This window comes from Lepisosteus oculatus, chromosome 17 (genome assembly GCF_040954835.1).
Source record: "Lepisosteus oculatus isolate fLepOcu1 chromosome 17, fLepOcu1.hap2, whole genome shotgun sequence".
NCBI lineage: Eukaryota > Metazoa > Chordata > Actinopteri > Semionotiformes > Lepisosteidae > Lepisosteus > Lepisosteus oculatus.
In genome coordinates this window covers 13,224,889-13,243,768 of record NC_090712.1, presented here as the reverse complement: position 1 = coordinate 13,243,768, position 18,880 = coordinate 13,224,889, and the positions used below count along the sequence as shown (strand labels likewise).

Genomic DNA, 18,880 nt, shown 5'->3' with positions numbered 1-18,880 from the left:
AGAACTTGAGGAGAAATTCCTTCCAATAAGGCTGTCTTCCTGCTTACTGTACATGCTGTAATTGTGAACCACAAGAACCACCCTACAGAGTTGTCTCAAACATGCAGAATGCAGCCTGCATACATGTGTGTAAAGTAAATAAATCTGAGGTGACTTTTATCCACCTGCTTGACAGTGTTGTTTCTGGTCGTTAAGTTATTATGTAACACAAGGACGGTCACCTGAACTTTTAAGAGAGGGAGAAGTTGATCTTTTTATGTAAAAAAAAAAAACAATGAGAAATTTCAATTTAAAAATATTTTTAAGAGCTTAGACAACATACTGTACCAGGTTTTCTATCATACCAGGTAAAATATCTGTTTTCTGTAGCCTCTCCGTGAAAGATCTTTGGTTTTGTGTGATAAATTCAAGCATGATACAAATACATCTGCTTTAAATATGGCTTTTTAAATATACTGTAACTTATTTAGTGTTTAATAAGTTGGTAGCATATATATATATATTAATACTGTAGGTTCTGGTGCTCATAAAGTTTTATTAATGGGAAGCATCTACATTTCAGTAGCTAAAACCAAGGTTCTTGCTGTTTATATGGTAAAGAATGTCTACCATAAATATTATTAACATGTTCTGTCAAGAAATAGTAACATGCCCGTTTCAGCAGAGTACTTTAAACAGTATTATGCCTAGGCGAGCCAGAGCTAGCAGCCCTTGGTTTCCACGGAAACGGCGCACATTGCAGGAACAGCCGAACACTTTCTGGGGCCGTGCAGACTTGCTCGGGCTGGTTGTCCCGACTACCTGCCTCCAATTAGTGGGCGCTTATTTAATCAGCCCAGGATATTTAAACCCTGAGCTGCCACTGACCAGTGCTCTGTCGTTGAGCTACCCTCTGACCAGTCTAGAGCTCAAAGTCCAACAGGCCTGCCTTCTCCGTCTCTCTCAATTCCAGTCTGCCTGTCAGCACCCCAGAATTACAAACCAAAACTCTTTGGTCTTACAACCCAGCCCTGAGCAGCTCTGATAGCTCTGTGCTCTCCCTCAGCCTCTGAGCAGCCCATCCACTAATGCCTGTCCTTTTCAACTATTTCCACTTGCCCTCGCTCTCTGAACTGCTTCGGCTAACTCCATCTCCTCTCATCATTTTCCGAGACTTCACTGTGATCAAGCTTTTGGATTTCTTTAGCCTGTCTGCATGATGCGGCTTTGTCCATCTGCTCACTGCACTGTAAGAATAAGTACGAGAGGTGTGTTCTTCCCCTTTAAAAACTGAAAGAGTAGCATTCCTTTCAATGGCCTGGGCAGAACATCTGCTCTATTAGCACGTGTGTTTGTTTAAGCGTGAATAAACAGAGATTGGTGTGGTTATATAGCTTTCTAATGGATACTGACTTTGAGGAATGTGAGTACCAGCCAGATTCTAAGATTGTCTACAGTACATGCTAGGACATATGAAATCAGCATTGCACTATAAATTTATCTTTTCCTTTCTACCTTTATAATTTAGAACAGAAAGGTAATAGCCCAGATTTAAAACTGTTCTTTTGCAAACACGGTTCACTGCTTGTCTCTGTCTTGTGCACGTTACTCTTGGTACTGGGCACAGAACTATACTGTATGTACTATACTGTATGTGTACTGAAGTAAACCCAGGCAAACAGATCTCAAATGTGCTCATAAAAACACTTCATAGCAGTTATTTCAGTAGCCAGAGGGAATTGTTCATGAATTGAAGTGGGAAGTGTTACGCTATGTTTATCCTGAGAGAGGGAAGTTGAGCAATTTTTCTTTTTGCTTTGTGGTCCACTAGTTTATCCTAGCTATGATGTTGATATTGTTCCACTGTCTGAAACAATAACACGTCAGGAATGTTCTGAAGAGACACTTTAGCATGTGGGTCTGGGAGAAACAGTGTGTTTGTATTATGGAGGTTCAAATGGCTTCACAGAAATCTAAACAAAGCAGCATGCAAAACAAGGTCAGCGTTCTCATGGGGCCAAAGACAGAGAAAGGTAGATTCAATCATGCTGTGACAACAATATGCTGAAATCGTGTCGTACAACTGAGTTAAGATGCTCCTAGAAATAAACAATGACTGCTTTTGAAAGCCAAAGTCAGATGCCGGCTTGTCATGGTGGGATTCTGCTCTTTGCTCTTCTGTGCTGCTTTACTTTGGCTGACTTCCCACCCTTTTGTGTGTCACCTCCTCCAGATGACTATGGGAACCTGCTCCTGGCTGAAGCCCTGCTTGAGGAATGTCTGTTGGAAAACACGTCCCAGCTGGAGAGCTCAACTGCCTTAGAGGAGACAAATCAGCCGAAGCTCAGGAAAGCCAAGGAGCTCCTTAGCTCTATCCTGAACAGAGGCAAGCTGCAAGTGAGTACACATCTCATGCGTGTGCTCATGAAGGGTCCTTTGATTGTGTCTCTGACCGATGGCTCTGGATGGGCCTTCAGTCTGGCTTCCATGTGGGCGTGTAATTCTGTAATGTCTCAAAGAAAGCATTGACCTTCAGTGGGTGCATCCATTTTCCTTATCAGCCACAGCCAGTGTGCATCTCAGCCATCATCAAAGGCTAAGAATGGCATTCAAAGGAATAAAGCAAGACTGAGGAGATCACAGACTAGTATAGTCTAGTCCACCCCACAAACTGAAGAATGAAAGATTAATCAAAGAGATTCCAGTGTTATTTATTTGCCAGCATCTCATTCAGATGAAATACCTTTCAAGGTTCCCAATAGGTTTCCTTCAAGGAAAGTTTCTTCATTTGAGAAGGCTCCGGCATATTTATTTTTCTAATTAATCTGTAATTGTTTTATATCCACTTATTTATATATTCATATTTACATTTTTCTTAATACATACCTACAGTATACCCATCAATTCATGAGCACACGTTATATATATATATCTTAGGGAGTCCTAAGCATGTCTTGTTTAGTTGCCTTTGAGAAGTCCCAGTGTTGTGTCCTGACAAGGGAGTGACAGGGCCAGGTCTCATGGCAGCCTGTGGTTTCCTCTCTGCTTGCAGCCCAGGTACTTGACTGAAGCATTGTTGCTGCTGGCCAAACTGTACTATGTCCAGGGCTGCTACAGGGATGCCCAGGGCATGTGTGACAGGGTGGGCTTTGAGGACATGGCAATGGAGGAACAGCCACTCTACCACATCAGACTGCTGGCAGAAGCTTTTGTCATCAAAGGTAGGACCCCTGTCTAAATGTTTTCCATAGGACTGAATGGAGTGGAACATCCTTGGAAGTCCAAAAATAGTAGTATTCCAGTTCAGTAGCTGGAATTGAGTCTTCCTTTACATTTCCCCCCGCAAAATAATGCAGTAGATCCCATGATTATATTATTAAAATACGGATTTAGAGTCTGGAACCATTTCTGGGATGGATGCCCTTCCACAGCTCTAAGCTGGCCATGTCAAGTCTGGGTGAAATAGTCAGAGGGCAGAGCTGATTGGCTGAGGCACATTGAGGTCAGAGCAGCTCTGTGATGTCATGTGGTCAGCCATCAACACCCTTTCATTAAATCCTCAACTCCCAGCCTAGGAAGGTCCTATGTAATCACTGATTAGACTGGCCTAGAGAGTGCTGAAAGTGAATGCTATTAAAGAAACGTCAATTTGAGCTCTCTGGTGAGCAGAACATTCTAATTTTCTGTTGCTTTACAGAAAAAGAATGTTTCAGTGCTGTGCATACCTAGCACCTTGTCACAAAGGTCTAATTCATTTGAAAACTGTTAAAATATGAGGTATCCTGTAAACATTATAAGTTTTGTTGTTGAGAATTGTCTGTTGAGATAAGCGAGTTATTAAATGTAGGAAATGGAATAAATTACTGGCTGGAATGTCCAAGTTGCTGTGTTTGTTACTATCACCATATAAGGACTGTTAGCTTTTCTAGCTTTATTCTTCAGCCAAGAGTGCCTCTTATCCCCTGAGACTGGTAAAACTTTCCACAGTGAGTTTGATCACTGATGGGAGTGTGTATCTAAGCCCTTTCCCAGTCTGGTCTGCTGAAGTACTGTACTAAGAGAGAAATGGAAAAAAATGGAAGAATTTCTAATGGATTGTTGAATAGAATATTATCCCTGAATACAATTACAGTGGGTCAAACAGGCACAAAAACAGAAAGAAGTCTTAAAAATCAGATCATTTCAGCCAGTTTCTAATGGACCTAATGATCTGTTACTGCTCCTAACCTTGTTGCTCTTTGAGTTCCCATATTTTTACTACAATTTAAATATCAGTTGTAAAATAAGGGGTGAGGCTTGACTTAAAATTAATTGCTTTTCACTATAAGATGTAGCCTTTGACAATAATAAGGTGCACATGCTATCAGGGATGTTATTCCCAATCCATTTACATTTAATCATTTTGGTATTTGTGTCTGTGTTTTGATCAAAAGATGTTCAGATCTCCTTGTCATTATTATTAATGATGTATGTGGTCTTTGGAATTAAAGAAATTAAATAATAAATTATTAACTAGAATTTTTGTGTTATGAAATTAGGAAGCTTTATAAGATCTCTTCTGCTGACACTTAGTTATGGATTGAGACAAGCGGACACTGCTTAAGTATTCATTAATGACGCCTTATAATAACGTAGTGTGTTATTGTTCCAGATGTCACATGGGAAAGAAATCCAATAATACACAAATGTAGGAGCACCAAGAGGCCATTGAAATGGCTACATTTTCCCCATGAGTGTTCATAGGAATTTTAAGTGGCAGTCTGAGTTGAAGAGAATTGTGAGTAGATAAATGAATGTGTCAAAATTGTGTGCAGGAAAAAAAAGATGTCTTTCTCACATTTAAACAGTGTAGTCTGTTCTCATATAGTGGTCTATATAGTGGTCTATAAAGGTTTGACCATGTGGATTGCTCATCTGTCACCCTCCCCCAACCAAGGACTGTCCCTGGAGCGCCAGGAGGTCTCGGCCGCCTCCCGCGTTCGTCTGTCTGAGAGGGAGGAGGAGAGTCTGTCCTGCTACTTGAAGGCCTGTAGCTCTGAGCTGCTGTACCTGCAGGAACTTGACAAGGTCAGTGGTATGAAGGGGTGAGGGGTGCAGAGTAGGGACAGGGACAGGGTCAGGGTCAGGGATGGTGACCCTGCAGGTGCAGGGATGGGGCATACAAGTCAGGAATCTGGCTTTCAATACTAATATCACTGCTGTTCCTGGCATCATTGTTGTGAAGGAACCATGTAGAAAAAATGCATGGTTAGTTTTAAGTAGTTCAAGTAGGTTGCTGTGTCAGCATGTGTAGGCTGCAAAGGAACAAGTAAAGGTTTATTCCGTGCTGAAAAGAGAAGAAAAGACACACAAGGTTTTGGCTGTGGAGCCTTCTTCGCGTGTGAGAAAGAGAGAGAAGTCAGCTGCTGATATATCATAGGAGAACAATTCCAGATCACTCAGATGACATCTTGTACTTCCAGCAACCTTATTTACTGTGTTTCTTTTCTTCTCTTCTCCATGGTTAGCTTTAGGTGTGTAGTAGAGTTAGTGGTGGGTTAGAAATAATGGTAGGGTTAGAAGTCAGAATCCATAAACATACTCATGAGCCATGCTATTACTGCACTGTACAACAGTCAATCTCTTACTACTTATAGCTACTATTACTGCTCCTGCTACTATTACTGCTAGTTATAATGATGATGATGGTCTAACTGAGACTCTCTTTGGCCTTGTGTTGGCAGACTCTGAGCACCTCCCACAGTAAGAGTGTGAAGAACAATGTGCCCTCAATGGAGTTTGAACTCAGCTTCTTCCAGCAGGCGGCGCTACAGAGCGCATACCTGTCTATGCTCCGGAAGGGGTGAGTCTGTATAGATTACCATCCTGCAGCTGACTTAGCCCCCCACACTATCAAAAAGGGCGTGTTTCTAACTGAAGGGCGTGTTTCTAACTGAATCATTGTAATTCAGGTGCAGAATTACATGTTTTATTCTATTTGAGCAGTAATAATATTAAACAGCTCAAGCAGGTCATTGGAAAAATACTGCTAGCTGTGAAGGTAGGGTTACTTAAGTAGGGAGCTGTCCCCTTAATAAATGTTGCATTATTTCCTTTAATGTGACCCTATTTACATATATGTCACTGGTTACCTCTCCCAGAAGGAGAACTTTCACCTTTTCCCACCCCAGATTGGCCTGACACTACACAGCTGAGCTAAGACTGAGGTACATCATCGATGAAGAAATTAATGAGCACAAATATTAAATATTTGTCCTTGGTTTTGATTTAATTGAAAAAAATAAAACTTTTTCCTCGTGATTTTGATCTACTATACTGAAAACAGTATAGTTTAACTACAGTAGCACAGACTTATACACCTTACTATTAGTAACATTACATCTGATGCATTTTTTTTCCTCTCAGGTTAATATGCATCTTTCCAAATAGGTTTTCGATGTGAAAGTCTTTGCTTCCAGAAGGTGGCAGTCTCTCCTTACAGATACTGTATGGCAAGGCTTGCATTGCTTTTGGTTGGCAAAACAAATGAAACCTCTAGATAATTTTTATTGTAAGTTCATTTTTAACCTTTTAAGCACAAGCTTCATTACCATTTTGACTAAGGGGCGCCAAAAATTGGAAACACCCCAAAAATAGTGTTTTCCAGCATTCCATGATTGATTGATACAATTTCTCAGAGACACAGAAACATCTTCCTTACATACAGAACTGAGACCTGCTTGTTGACAGAGCAGGAGGAGTCCACTTTCCAGTCCGATACTCCTAGTGTTCCCTCCACAGGCTGGAAATTCATTCAGAAATGGGGTCTTAGTACATTGTGTGGCAGATCTCCTGATCTCTCCTCAGCAATGTGGCCCAGGGCGTCCAGCAGCTGCGGCAGGTCCTGAGAGCAGTGGACACTCGGGGCTCTCAGAGCTTCAGAAAGGTGAGCAGCCAGTCTTCTGAGTGTTAATGGTGACCACACCCTCCGCAGGGGCTCCTGCAGTAAAGAAAGATGGCATTGCCCTGTGTTCGAAAAAAAAAATCGAGGGTTCCCTTTCTTGTGTGGTAGTGGTGTCTGTGAAATCTTTGAAAAAAATTAGTTCTGCGGTACTTTCTGTGGTGTGGTGTAAAGTGGAAATGTATGATCGTATGCATCAGATGTGTACTTGCTGGGGAGATTTACACTGTACTGAAATTGATTTCAGTCATTATTTTGAAAGGGCTGCAGGATGAACTGTCTGTTGCTTGCTTTCGAGCACACCATCCATCTGGCAGGTGTCTTCTCTTTAAGGTGAAAACTTTAGAAACTTTAAACTAAACTAAAATGTATATTAAATCTGCCATTTAAGTGGTTAAGGCTTTATTGGGATTATTATAACTTGTTAAGATTATATGAGTTGTTCTGAACATTTTTGCACAGGTCACCTTTTTCACCTGTGCTATATTGTAGTGAGAAAAGAACTGAGAGATTAATGTGATGCTGCTAAAAATGTCATATTAGCATTCTAGATGGGAAGCAGACTCGTGATGCATTGATGTCATTTCTCAGTTGGTGCAGTGTGAGAGAGATATTCATCTTTAGGTAAATAAAAAGGACTGGTATTTATTATTAATAGTTGATAGACTTACAGACTGGCAGGATTATGTGGCTCAATACACAATCATGTGACTTGGTACAGCTCTTTGAGATGATGAGAGAGGTTATAAAATAAAAACTGATTGATTGAAGCAATTATACAGTATAATAACCTGCAGGGCCAATTTTATTACTGAAAGCTCAGGCATTTCAAAACAAAAATGATTCACAGCAGGCTTAAAAAAACAGTTTTGAAATATAAAGTTTCAGCTGTCACATAAGAAGGTCCTGTGTGTGGAAGTGGTGCATTTGACACATACTGTATGGTGTCGAAGGGGCAGTGTAGTAGTTTAAAACCCTACTTCTTGCTCTAGTGTACTAGCCAGTCCTTCATCTCCAAAGCTGAGTATGATAAAGCAGTGTTACAGTGCCTGTCATTTCAATGAGGAAGGCAGGACAGTACTGCTGTTATCTTTGTTTGTTTTTCAAATCCTCTTTCCATTTCTGAAGCTGGTATCAGCGCTAATGTTTTAAGATCTCAAGCAATGGGAATTTGTGGGTCATGTTGAAATCATTAATCAAATTAAATCAACATTTGTAAAGTTCTTACATTGTAATAGAATTACTGTAAAGCTCATTGTTTCTGAAAGGCTGGCAGATCTGCGGAAGAATGTGTTCTGTGTTTTGATCAGTGGGAAGGTGTTATCCAGAGATCCATACTTCCAGAGAACTTTCTTGCAGAGCTCAGCCACTTTGTAGAAACCCTCCTCTTACACAGCAGTCCTTTCTCATCAACACAACCAGCTGCATAGAGTGCAGCTGGTTGTGTTGATGAGACTCACATCTAAACACCCATGTGCTTCACATCAACACACACTAAGACATGCACCAACTCCTTCAAAAAAAACTAAAACGCTGTGCCAAATCCCATCCAAGTGTGACAACGAAATGAAATTATAATTTAAGAGCTAGTTACTCAACTGCATGTCGCAATGCAGTTCCTGCTGGGATCCTGTAGCCTAGCAACACAGCTTTAGCTTGAGCAGCTTATGGTTATGCAAGTCCCCTCATTGATTGAAGCTGCAGCACTCTCAAAAATTGGATGTTTCACTGCTGTGTTAAAGCACAAGGCTTTGTCTGCCTGAGCCCTGCAACGTCTGATAGGAGAGCACTGGTTCAAAACGGAACTTTATTCACCTGTCTCTATGTGATCTGAGGAGAGTTTCGCAAAAGGGCTTGATTGTCCCTCGATGTGCCTGTAGTTGTGTGCCTGGAATAGATGGAAAGAGGTCAGTGTTGTGTAAGTAGGTGAATCTCATGTGGAGAGAAGTAGGAGACATCACTGATGCCCTGCAGGCAAGCTATGAGTGCAGTGATCTCAGATTAGTTTGAACCCTACGGTTTGACAAAGCTGGTGTTTGTGGAGGGCATTTGCTATCAAACCATTGAAAGCCTGCAAAGAACCAAGGTCTTTACCTTTAGAGAGGCTGACATCTGAGTTGACCAATTGACTTTCTGGCTCTGAAAGAGAACATATTTTTATACTCCTTGCCCACTCAAAGGTTGTGTGATACTCATGTGGGCTCAGAACAGATACGAAAATGTCACTCATTAACCTCCCCCTTATACCTTTGCAAAGACAGACAGATCCCTCTTATTAAACAATAACGTTTTGTTCCTTTTCTTTATTCCACAGCAGAATAGCGTTCAGTGCTTTTGATTGTTATTTATTTCTTTAAGTGTTCTCATTATGAAGACTACTCTAGGGATACAGAACAGTTTTGCATATTTAATTATTCATATACATTATTTAGAAGCATGTATTCCCCAGCTGGGGTGAGATGTGATGCCTCACTCACTATGTATCTTTTGTTATGTTGGTGTGCACAGTGGGGAGGCTAAGTTCTGCAGGTTTTGTAGGCCTCTTTTAGTCACCACCTGCTTGAAAATTAAAACCAGGCATTAAGTAATTGGTTCAATTAATTAGCACACACTTCATGGAGGATGGAAAATTAAAGACCTTGTATTCCTCCAGGACCAGAGTAACCCACCCCCAGGAGCAGGGTGAGAGCACTGAAGGGTGAAACAGTTCTCCTGGGTACAGGGTTCAGTGCCCTCCCTAATGATTGCTTCCACAGAGCAATTACGCCACAGTTCCAAAGCAAGAGCAGAAAGGGATATTACTATTAAATTTGCTTGATATGCAATTTACCAAGAGCCTGAAATATGTATAGTAAACCAGTTATATTTGTTTTATTGTCTGTTGCCTAGTTTTAATTTTGTATTTATTTAAATTTTAATTAAATCAAAGCATCTTCCAGTCAAACCTTGGTTTCATTTATGGAGACCCCTATAGTATGTTTCCCGTGAACTTAAAATCAACAGTGTCTCTAGGAATTGGGGGACAATAACTGAGTTGCTGTTACCTATGAATACAATATGAAGGAGACATGACTAATTTAAAGAGAAAGTGGGAAGGTTTCTGTATGTAAAAATCATATTTAAGTACTGAAGTCTTCATTTAATAGCATGCTTATGGTTTTTAGCTTGGCAGATATGCCTGCAGAGATACAGCTTAAACAGCACCAGAAGAACTGTTTCTCAGTCTTATCCAATGATGAGATTTCCTATAATTGAAGATATTTTAAGAACATGCTTGTTCTGTCTGTTGCTGTTAAAGCTGTGCTGTCCAATCAGCGTCCTGTATCTGTTTTTTTCTTGTTGTTCTGTTCACCTAGGACACACTGTAGAGTTACAATAGAGCTTCTACACAAATTATAGAATGATCTTAGAGAAGCTGCAGCCTAAATTGAGGTCAAGATTCCTCCCTTTCTTTGCAGATCAGCAATCCATTCTTTTCTCTGAAAGCAAAGCCTACCCTGAGTCACAGACAATGATAATAGATGGTTGCTGTATTTATAACAGCTAAACAATGACCTAACTTTAGAGATGTGGAAAGGTGGTATAGTCATTTAGGGAGAGTTCAATACTAGCAGTCACTAAAAAAAAAACAAGTTAATAAATTAGAGCTAAACACTAATGAAATTGTTAAATCGCATGTAGTGAATTGTTTGGTATAATATGGCATTATATACTGTACATAGTTCTGCAATCTTGTATTGTACTACATGTTTCATGTGCAGAAATACATGGTAATTTCCTATTAGAACTGTTAGTATTTTGTTTTAAACTACAAGATCTTTATACTGTGATACAAAACATATAATTTCAGGTTAATGACTGTATAAAGAGGAAAACTTGACCATGAGTCAGATTTGTTTGGTAAATGGGATGGATTAGCAAAGACAATACTTCATATTGGCTACTTGTGTACAGTATGCTGTTCTTTGAATTGTTGTGATTAAGTTGATGACGTTTATCATCCGTGCAAGTTAAAGATTGCTCACTGACAAATTTAATTCTTCCAAAGTCAGCAGTATTATTAATTCTCAAATATTTTCTGGACAAGTAGTCTTTGAGTAAATTGTTGATGTTTCTAACATGCATATATCGTAACTCCTGATTGTATTTGACATGTTTAAAACTTTTGGAGTGCGATATCAGTGTTTTAAAAACATTTAGTGGTTGTTGTATACTTGTAACGCATTCCAGGTGCACTATTAAATTGAGCTAATGAGCATGTACAAATAGTTGCTTATTTAAAGTTGCAAAAAGTGAAATGACAGGTTTATCACATATCTGTGCTTCATGCATTTGTTACAGAATGTATTAATAACAAAATATCACTTGGAAATAATAACACTTTACTGATTGCTATATACTTTATAACTACATTATATTAATACTATGAAAAATGTGGCACCCCCCCCCCCCCCACTGGGTTATTTTGACATCTGCACGCTGTGATTATTAAAGGAAATAATCTATTCTGCTAAAAAAGCAAAGATTTAAGTTTGCAAGATATGAGAAAAAGCAGGCTAGTAACTGATATTCTTAATATTCTAAAATTCTTTCATCTGGGGAGTTATAGGCTCTGTAAATCACATTGAGTGGTGTGGAAAATCTCTGCCGGGTTGTTTCAATGTGAGGATGCGTGTTTTTGTGTTAGCCAGCAGGTGGGGTGAGTGAGCTACCTTTCTGTAAGTGCTGACTCCATGCAGCACTGAAGCTGGCCTGTGTCTGAGCGGATTTTGAAAGAAGGCCACTGCAGAACAGGACTGCAGCCACTCTACAACAAACACATTAGCAAACTCACTCTGTGTTCTCTGTCTGACTCGATTTTCCCGTGACAAATTCCATTTGTCCCTAAAAGGAGATAGTTTCACACCTGAAGAACGCCCAACAGCTGAAACAGAGTGTTTCTTTACTTTTCCTTCCAGCGTGGCATACATCTTTACCTGTTCCTTATAAGAGATAGGTTTTTCTCACTTAAATAGTGGCCATACAATTTATATGAAGTAAAATGTGAACACCACCTCTTCTTATACACACTTAAACACACAAATCATTTTTATTTTTATTTGTTCTTTTTATTGTTGTAAATAGTTTTTAAAAATGTCTTATGCAAAGCAGATCTATCAGGAATCACTTTACCTTCAAGGCTGTCTGCTGGGCATTTAGAATTAGAGAGAATGGGGGAGGTGTGTAATTTGTGTTTGGATTGTGTGTGCTATGCAGGCAGCAGCAAGGAAACTGGCAGGGGCACTACTGAGCATGGTGAGTGAGGACAGCTACTGGAGTCCCCTGACACCCCTGCCCCCTGACTGGCTGGACAGAGAGAGGATTGTCTCCCTCAGAGACTCCTGCCACTACCCTCTCAGAGCTCCCCACCAGTACAGTGGAGACAGGTATGCTCAAAATGTTTGCCTTTTTGTCTTCTTTTTAAGGGTATTTCAGATAAGGTATCCTTTTATTTAAAGGATAAACATATAATAAGGTTAAATATCATATGTTTATTTTTATATATTAAATAAAAATAAGTTTTATAAAATGTCACATTAGGATGCAATTATTCATGATACAAAATATTAAAAATCTAAAGCATATATCAGTTCCTAAAAGATTATTACATATCTAGGCATGCATGCTGAAGAATTGGATGTAGAATAAAGTACCCTTTAAAATGCAATTCATTACATAAATACAAGCACAGAATGGCAAGATTAAAGCAGAACAGCTGTTGTCCTACATAGTAATACAGACAATAGAGTCCAAACAGGGGTGAGCTGTTCTGTTTGAGCAGCTGCTCCCATACAAGTAAAAGTTTCACAGGCTCAGTAAGTACATGTTCTTTGTGTGTTACATTGTTGATTATCAAGCACACACAAGCCCATGATATGCTGCCACTGCCAGCTATATTGTCAATAAATTGATAATAATGAGAGTTACATAAATCACAATAGTAATAGGTTCTGGTCGCTGACTACTCAGATATAATGAAATTATGCAGTGTTCTGTGCTAAAAAAAACAAGAATGTTAAAATGCCAAAATACTCCACTTAGTCTGACATTGTTACCTGATTCCCAGAACAAAAAACACAGACAATCAGCAAAACGCTCCTTCTCTTATTAATAAGCTTGTGTGCCTGCGTGGGTTTCCATGAATATTTTCCCCAGGTCGTAGGGGGCAGTAACTGTATCTGTCCCATGGCAGGTCAATGAGGACTTTGCTGGCTGACGGGGAGCCCAAAGGTCAGGCCTGTGAAATCGGAGCACACGCTGTGAAAGACTGAGAAAGGAGGGATTGTGTGGCAGATACATTAGTGTTAGCAGGCTTGTGTTACAGACAGAGGTGAAAGGTATGACTCCCAGCATAGTCAGAACCTCATTGGCTTGTTTTTCTTGCTGGCAGTTTGTTCTGCCCACAGGACACTGTGGAGGAGGCTGTCCTGCTGCTCCTTATCAGTGAGTCCATGGTAAGACTCTTTTTTTCATGGCAACGCTGGTGAACTAATACATGCAGTGATAGGAGCTGTTCTTACTTCAGCCTCACTACAGTACTTGCATTCGGTGGAGGTTTGCAGCATTGATATCTTATTAGAAGCAGAAGCTCTTTTTCACGTGCTGAAATCACTTAAGTGATTATTTTCATTTTTAAATGTTGCTTATGTGTTTATGCATAATAAACAGGTGTAACCCTTTTTAAAATATTTGTTCATATTTATTTTACTACATTTGGTTGAAGATAACAGTGAACTATATCACCTGCAGCTTGCTGCATACTTGAGATGAGCACAGGTATCGAGAGGTATTTTCACTGTAGCCAATCATATAACGCAGATTCAGCTTAGCGTATATCATTAATGGAGAACAGGTATGTCTACTAGAGTAAGCTATCCTCAACATTCTGTATGGCGTGCCTGCATGTCCAGACTACATGTGTTTTAGCTATTGATATTGCAATCCCAGCAAGCCAGATTGCACTCAGAACAGGAAAACAGCTTCTCACTTTTTTGTTTCTAGTTTAATTTCTGTCCACTGTTTCACTGTGGATGGTAGATATTAAAATTAGGAAGCTTCCAATAACTTGATCTGTCCATTTGATCACTGTCTGCTGTTGACTGAAGGGACTGCAGAATGAAAGTATACTAATTGAATGTATACTGCCTACTTTTTCTACAATGTAGTTTAGAAAAACACCTGCACACATATTATATGTCTTGCACAAATAGTAAAATATAATTGATATATTATACTGTCATGTGGTCGTTTTATTGATATCAATATAATTGATATTGATAATTGATAACTGACAACATGAAATTGTCTAGGTAGAAGGTGCCTCAGCAGTTGCTGTATTAACTCAATTTGCTTTACTCTGCTGCCCTTTTTTGCTTCTTTTTTTCAGTTTCAAGTCTGTTTTTTGCCAATAAAGAACTGCTTGGAAAGGTGTTTCCAATTAGAACAAATAAAATGCTTAAAGATTGATGTGTGAAAGCTTATTCTGGAAAGCAGCTTCTTTTTTGCTGATTGCTGTACATTGTTCCTGCTGCCTACAGCCGCTGTCTATGCTGCACTGTTGTCAGTCACAGACATGTGCTGCAGGAATGCAGGGCAGCTCCTCTCACACAGATGCTTTCCTGCTCGCTACAGTTGGGTATATCCGTACCACGCATATTTATTGGACTTTTATATCTTTATTTGTTCCAGCATATTAATTTTTCTCTTCCTCTAATAATGTGCGTCACAAAAATTGTTTTTTGAGTTGCCTGCTTAATGGATGTATTATGTAACCATGGAAAACTGTGTCATCAGTCTGATTAATTTCTCATAACATTTCTCTCTCACATTACCTCATGCACTTCACACAGCTATTAACAATTGTACAAATGGTGCCTGGGAGTATCAAGAACAGGGTAAATAATTCAAGGAGCAACATCAGTGCATACACATTTGGTGTCAATATCTTAATATTATTCTTAGATTATTTATTAATTACTGTAGTGAAGTACCAAAGCCCAGGGAATTAAATCAGCAGCTATATACTTTTATTCAGCTATGGTAGTAACCTGTCAATAAAGTATGGCCTTTTTTCTCATCCTGCCCAATTACTCTATTGGAGTGATTGTAGTGTTTCTGTGCTAGATGATGGCTTAGGTCATTGCTCTCTCCATTGCTACTCCCAGCCCTGTAGGCTTGTATTTTGAGAAAAATCCAGGAAGGTGACAAATCCTGTGTGTAGCTAATGTGATCTGAAATTCAAACGCCATGAACTTTCTCAAAGCATTTTGTTTAACAGTTCAAAAGCCATATCTTCAATAATTTCCTGATATTTACGCCTCATGTTGAATTATGTAATTATGTAATTGATATTCAGGAACGGGGTCGATTAAGTGAAGTCAATTGAGTCCGTATTTTTTTAGATTGTTGTACCTTGCAAAATTAATGAAATGGAAATGCGAGGAACAGTGTTAATACACATTCCTGTGAATGCGGGTTATGTAGACATTAGTATCCTAATTGTCTGTGCTCCTCCCCCCATAGGCAAACAGAGATGCAGTAATCAGCCGAGCCCCAGAGCAGCAGGAGGCTAGGTCTAACAGCTTGCAGGACGCTACTTCTGTGTATGACCTGCTGAGCATCGCCATGGCCAGAAGGGGGCAGTACACCATGCTCTCAGAGGTAAGACTGCACATCCTGGGGCAGGAGAATGGCTGGCCCTGCAAATGAGAGCAGGATAATGAACTGAAAGCAGTTAGAAGACAAGGTTACAGTGGGCTTTTCATCACAAAATAAAAATAGATTAGCCAGATTTCTTTTTTCCCAGATGGTAAGCATTGCTTACTGAAGCATGGTTGTTCGTGGCACAGATTTTATGGTTGAATATGTCCGTGCTGACAGAACATCTCAGACCTTTATACTGAGAGCAATGTATGCGTCACGTTAGTTTTGATTGCACTTTTTGGACCTGTATTGAAGTATTCTTAATTACAATAAATGGTTGTAATATAATTCCTATTCTCAATTGTACGTACATTAATTTACAGAAGTATTCCTTCTGTCTGTGAAATGTAATATAATGAAATTGCCCCCAGTCTTAAACACAGGGCTCCAGTTTCTTCAGTACTCTCAGGCGCTCTGCCTCCTCTCCACCGAGGGGTTCTTCCAAGACGCTGCTGCTGTTTCCCCAGCTTCTCAGGCTCACTCTTCATGTCCTGAGTGTACCAGTGGGGCTGGCAGTCCCTGAGTGGACCAAGGTGAATGGAGGTGCATGAAGACAGAAAAGAAACATTAACTCATTTTGCTCCTTAACATTGGTTGCATATATAACCTACTAAATCCAATGTCCTCCCAGTCACTAACACAGAGTCACACATGTCTAGACTAAAGGGTCATTACTAGTGGTCTCCAGGTCTCTCCTTGTCAGGCTTGCTCTGTGCCCTGTCGAAATGTAGTCTTGTGGCCATTACTGTCTCCTTCATCACTGGTTCATGTGTCCATTTGGTCTGAATGTTGATTATCTACTGATTTGATGTTTGCAGTGGGTATTCCAGTCATCAGGTGGAACAGAATAAACTGTGGCAGAATTTGAGAAAGCATCATATTAAAGTAAATCTCCTTGAGGTGTTCTGATATGTGATTAAAAGCTAAAGGTGTAGATGCAAGAAGCTCCTGACAGGCCTAAGAGCATTTCCTGTCTTTTTTTTTCCTGCAGTGCCTAGAACGTGCTATGAAATTCTCTTTTAATGAATTCCACCTCTGGTACCAGCTGGGTTTGTCTCTCATGGCTTGTGGAAAGGTAAGGTGAAAATATCTGTTATAAGAATCATTAAATGCATCGTGTCCTGCCATGTCAGGCATTTCATATGACAATGAGAAAACTGCTGAAATTTCCCTTATTGTTGTATTGTCTTGTAATGGGCTTTTCCCTAGCAAGACCTATGACTAAGGGAAAACATCCATGCATCCATTTTCTTACTGCTTTCTCCAGTACAATGTTGTGGGGGACACAGGAGCCTCAAATGGTAAGCAATGGGTGCAAGGCAGGGTACACCCTGAAAAGGACGCCAGTCCATTGCAGGATAAATACAGGCACAAACATACACACACTCACAAAAGGCCCCCAGCAATTGAACCCAGGGCCCCAGTGCTTTACAGGCCCTGCTAACCACTGACTGACTGTGCCACCCTAAAGGGGAAATAGTTTTAAGGTCGCCTATCACTGAATTAGACAATGGAGATACATGAATTATATTAACATTTGAAGCATCATTTGAAGGTCAGACGTTGGATGTCAAAAAGATTGTGTTCTCTTTTCCTCAGGTAGTTTTCCAGGTAAGGTGATTTGCTTCATTATAAATTATTAGACTAAATATTATGTTCAGATATTTCAGATGGAGCTAACATGCAGTTAATAAAGACATTTTAGATTTCCAGTGGGGAAAAAAAACAGGGCTGTGAATGGTAGCTGGGGGAGCTGATGGGAGTGAAGTAAATCGATTCTGTCATGTAGTCGGGCTACATGATATTGCTGTTCGATCGAAATAGCTTGGCCCTTATATGGGTAATGTGGGGTACCTTCTGTGGACAGACCCATCTGTTTGGGCTTATTGAGTCTTTTCTAGGAGAGGAAGTCAGTGTTCCTGGTGAGTCCTTTTCCATTCCCCGCAGACAGGAAACAAGAAAGCAAATTGGCCACTGCAGTGGCTATGGAAGAAAAATATGACATTGTGTCTGTAGGCGTGCGTGCGGATGTGCTCATGAATGATTTATTATTGAAGACTAATTGTTGTGCTCTTACCAGATTCCGTCCAAAATGGGACCCTACAAATTCTTTTAAAAATATATATTATAAAACCAATTATCAATTAATTTTATGATGTAACCAATTAGGAATTGTCAGTTGTGTCTGTACATCTCAGTTCACGGCAGTACCTCGTGGACCCACACGGAGAAAATGATAAAGGGCAGAGAGGCTCTTCTGACTCAGCCATCCATCAAGGCATTCACCTTTTGACATGGTGTCTTACTGCAGGTTCGGCTCTGACTGGGGGTGTGCCATGTCCTTCACACACAAAAGTGCAAACCTTCAGGTGCCCCAAAAGTTGCATGATTTGAAAGAAATCTATCCAACTAATCCAGACTGAGTCGTTGTTGCCATGTGGTGTTTTTTTATTCTCTTATGAAGAAAAATTCTGTAGTCCAAACTTTCACCTATTTGAAGATCTCAGCTAACACACTGACCTTTTTTTGAACTGGATCTCTTAACATTATATTACAATAATGCAAGGATGCACAAATGTTATTTGAAATGTTGACCAAATCCATTTTGGGACAAATGATATACAGTGATATTGTTTTTAACCCACAAGCATGGTAATAGAGGAGATCCCCCATATTGCCTGTCTGCAGTGTGAAGAGTTTTTCAAATGCTGCTAGAGTGCAGTGGTGTAGTATACGCCCCTGTAAACCTCTCTGTGTGGAACTGCAGTGTTAGTGCCAGGCACCTGACTGCAGGGCACCCAGCTGGAGAAGAGAGTATTGCTGGACTTCCCTGTGTCCCCAGGGCTGGAGCTTCTCCAGGGGTCCCACTTTCAGAGAAGGCACTGTAGTAAGGAGAGCTGACAGTGGAGGGAGGCAGGTGTTGGTGAAAGAGTCTAATGAGCCATGCTGCTCTGTGAGTACAGATAAGAGTAAGTCATTGTAACTGCACTCTGCGAGGCCAGTCTTGAGCCATAGCATCCTGCAGTGGATTTCAAAAGGCTTTCAAAATGTACCTGTGCTGCATGAACTGTAAACACTGTGTTCCTGCTGATCCCAGTCTGCAGTGCTGTTGCTAGGAATGCCCACTTTGAGCACACAGTATCATCTACCGCCTCTGGTTCACAGATGAACCCTTAATTTATTTTTGCACATATTTGTTCATTTCCTTTCAAGAGGTTT

At 40.1% G+C, this 18,880-nt stretch overlaps 1 protein-coding gene across 1 annotated transcript in view; it reads left to right on the top strand.

Moving 5' to 3' along the window:
* ttc7a (tetratricopeptide repeat domain 7A) overlaps positions 1–18,880 on the top strand; it is a 91,793-nt gene that overhangs the window by 1,211 nt on the left and 71,702 nt on the right. The window contains 9 exon segments of the mRNA XM_006638631.3: positions 2,213–2,376; positions 3,032–3,200; positions 4,916–5,046; positions 5,703–5,821; positions 6,826–6,904; positions 12,176–12,345; positions 13,350–13,413; positions 15,482–15,619; positions 16,653–16,736. Coding sequence (XP_006638694.2) covers positions 2,213–2,376; positions 3,032–3,200; positions 4,916–5,046; positions 5,703–5,821; positions 6,826–6,904; positions 12,176–12,345; positions 13,350–13,413; positions 15,482–15,619; positions 16,653–16,736 — 1,118 coding nt within the window.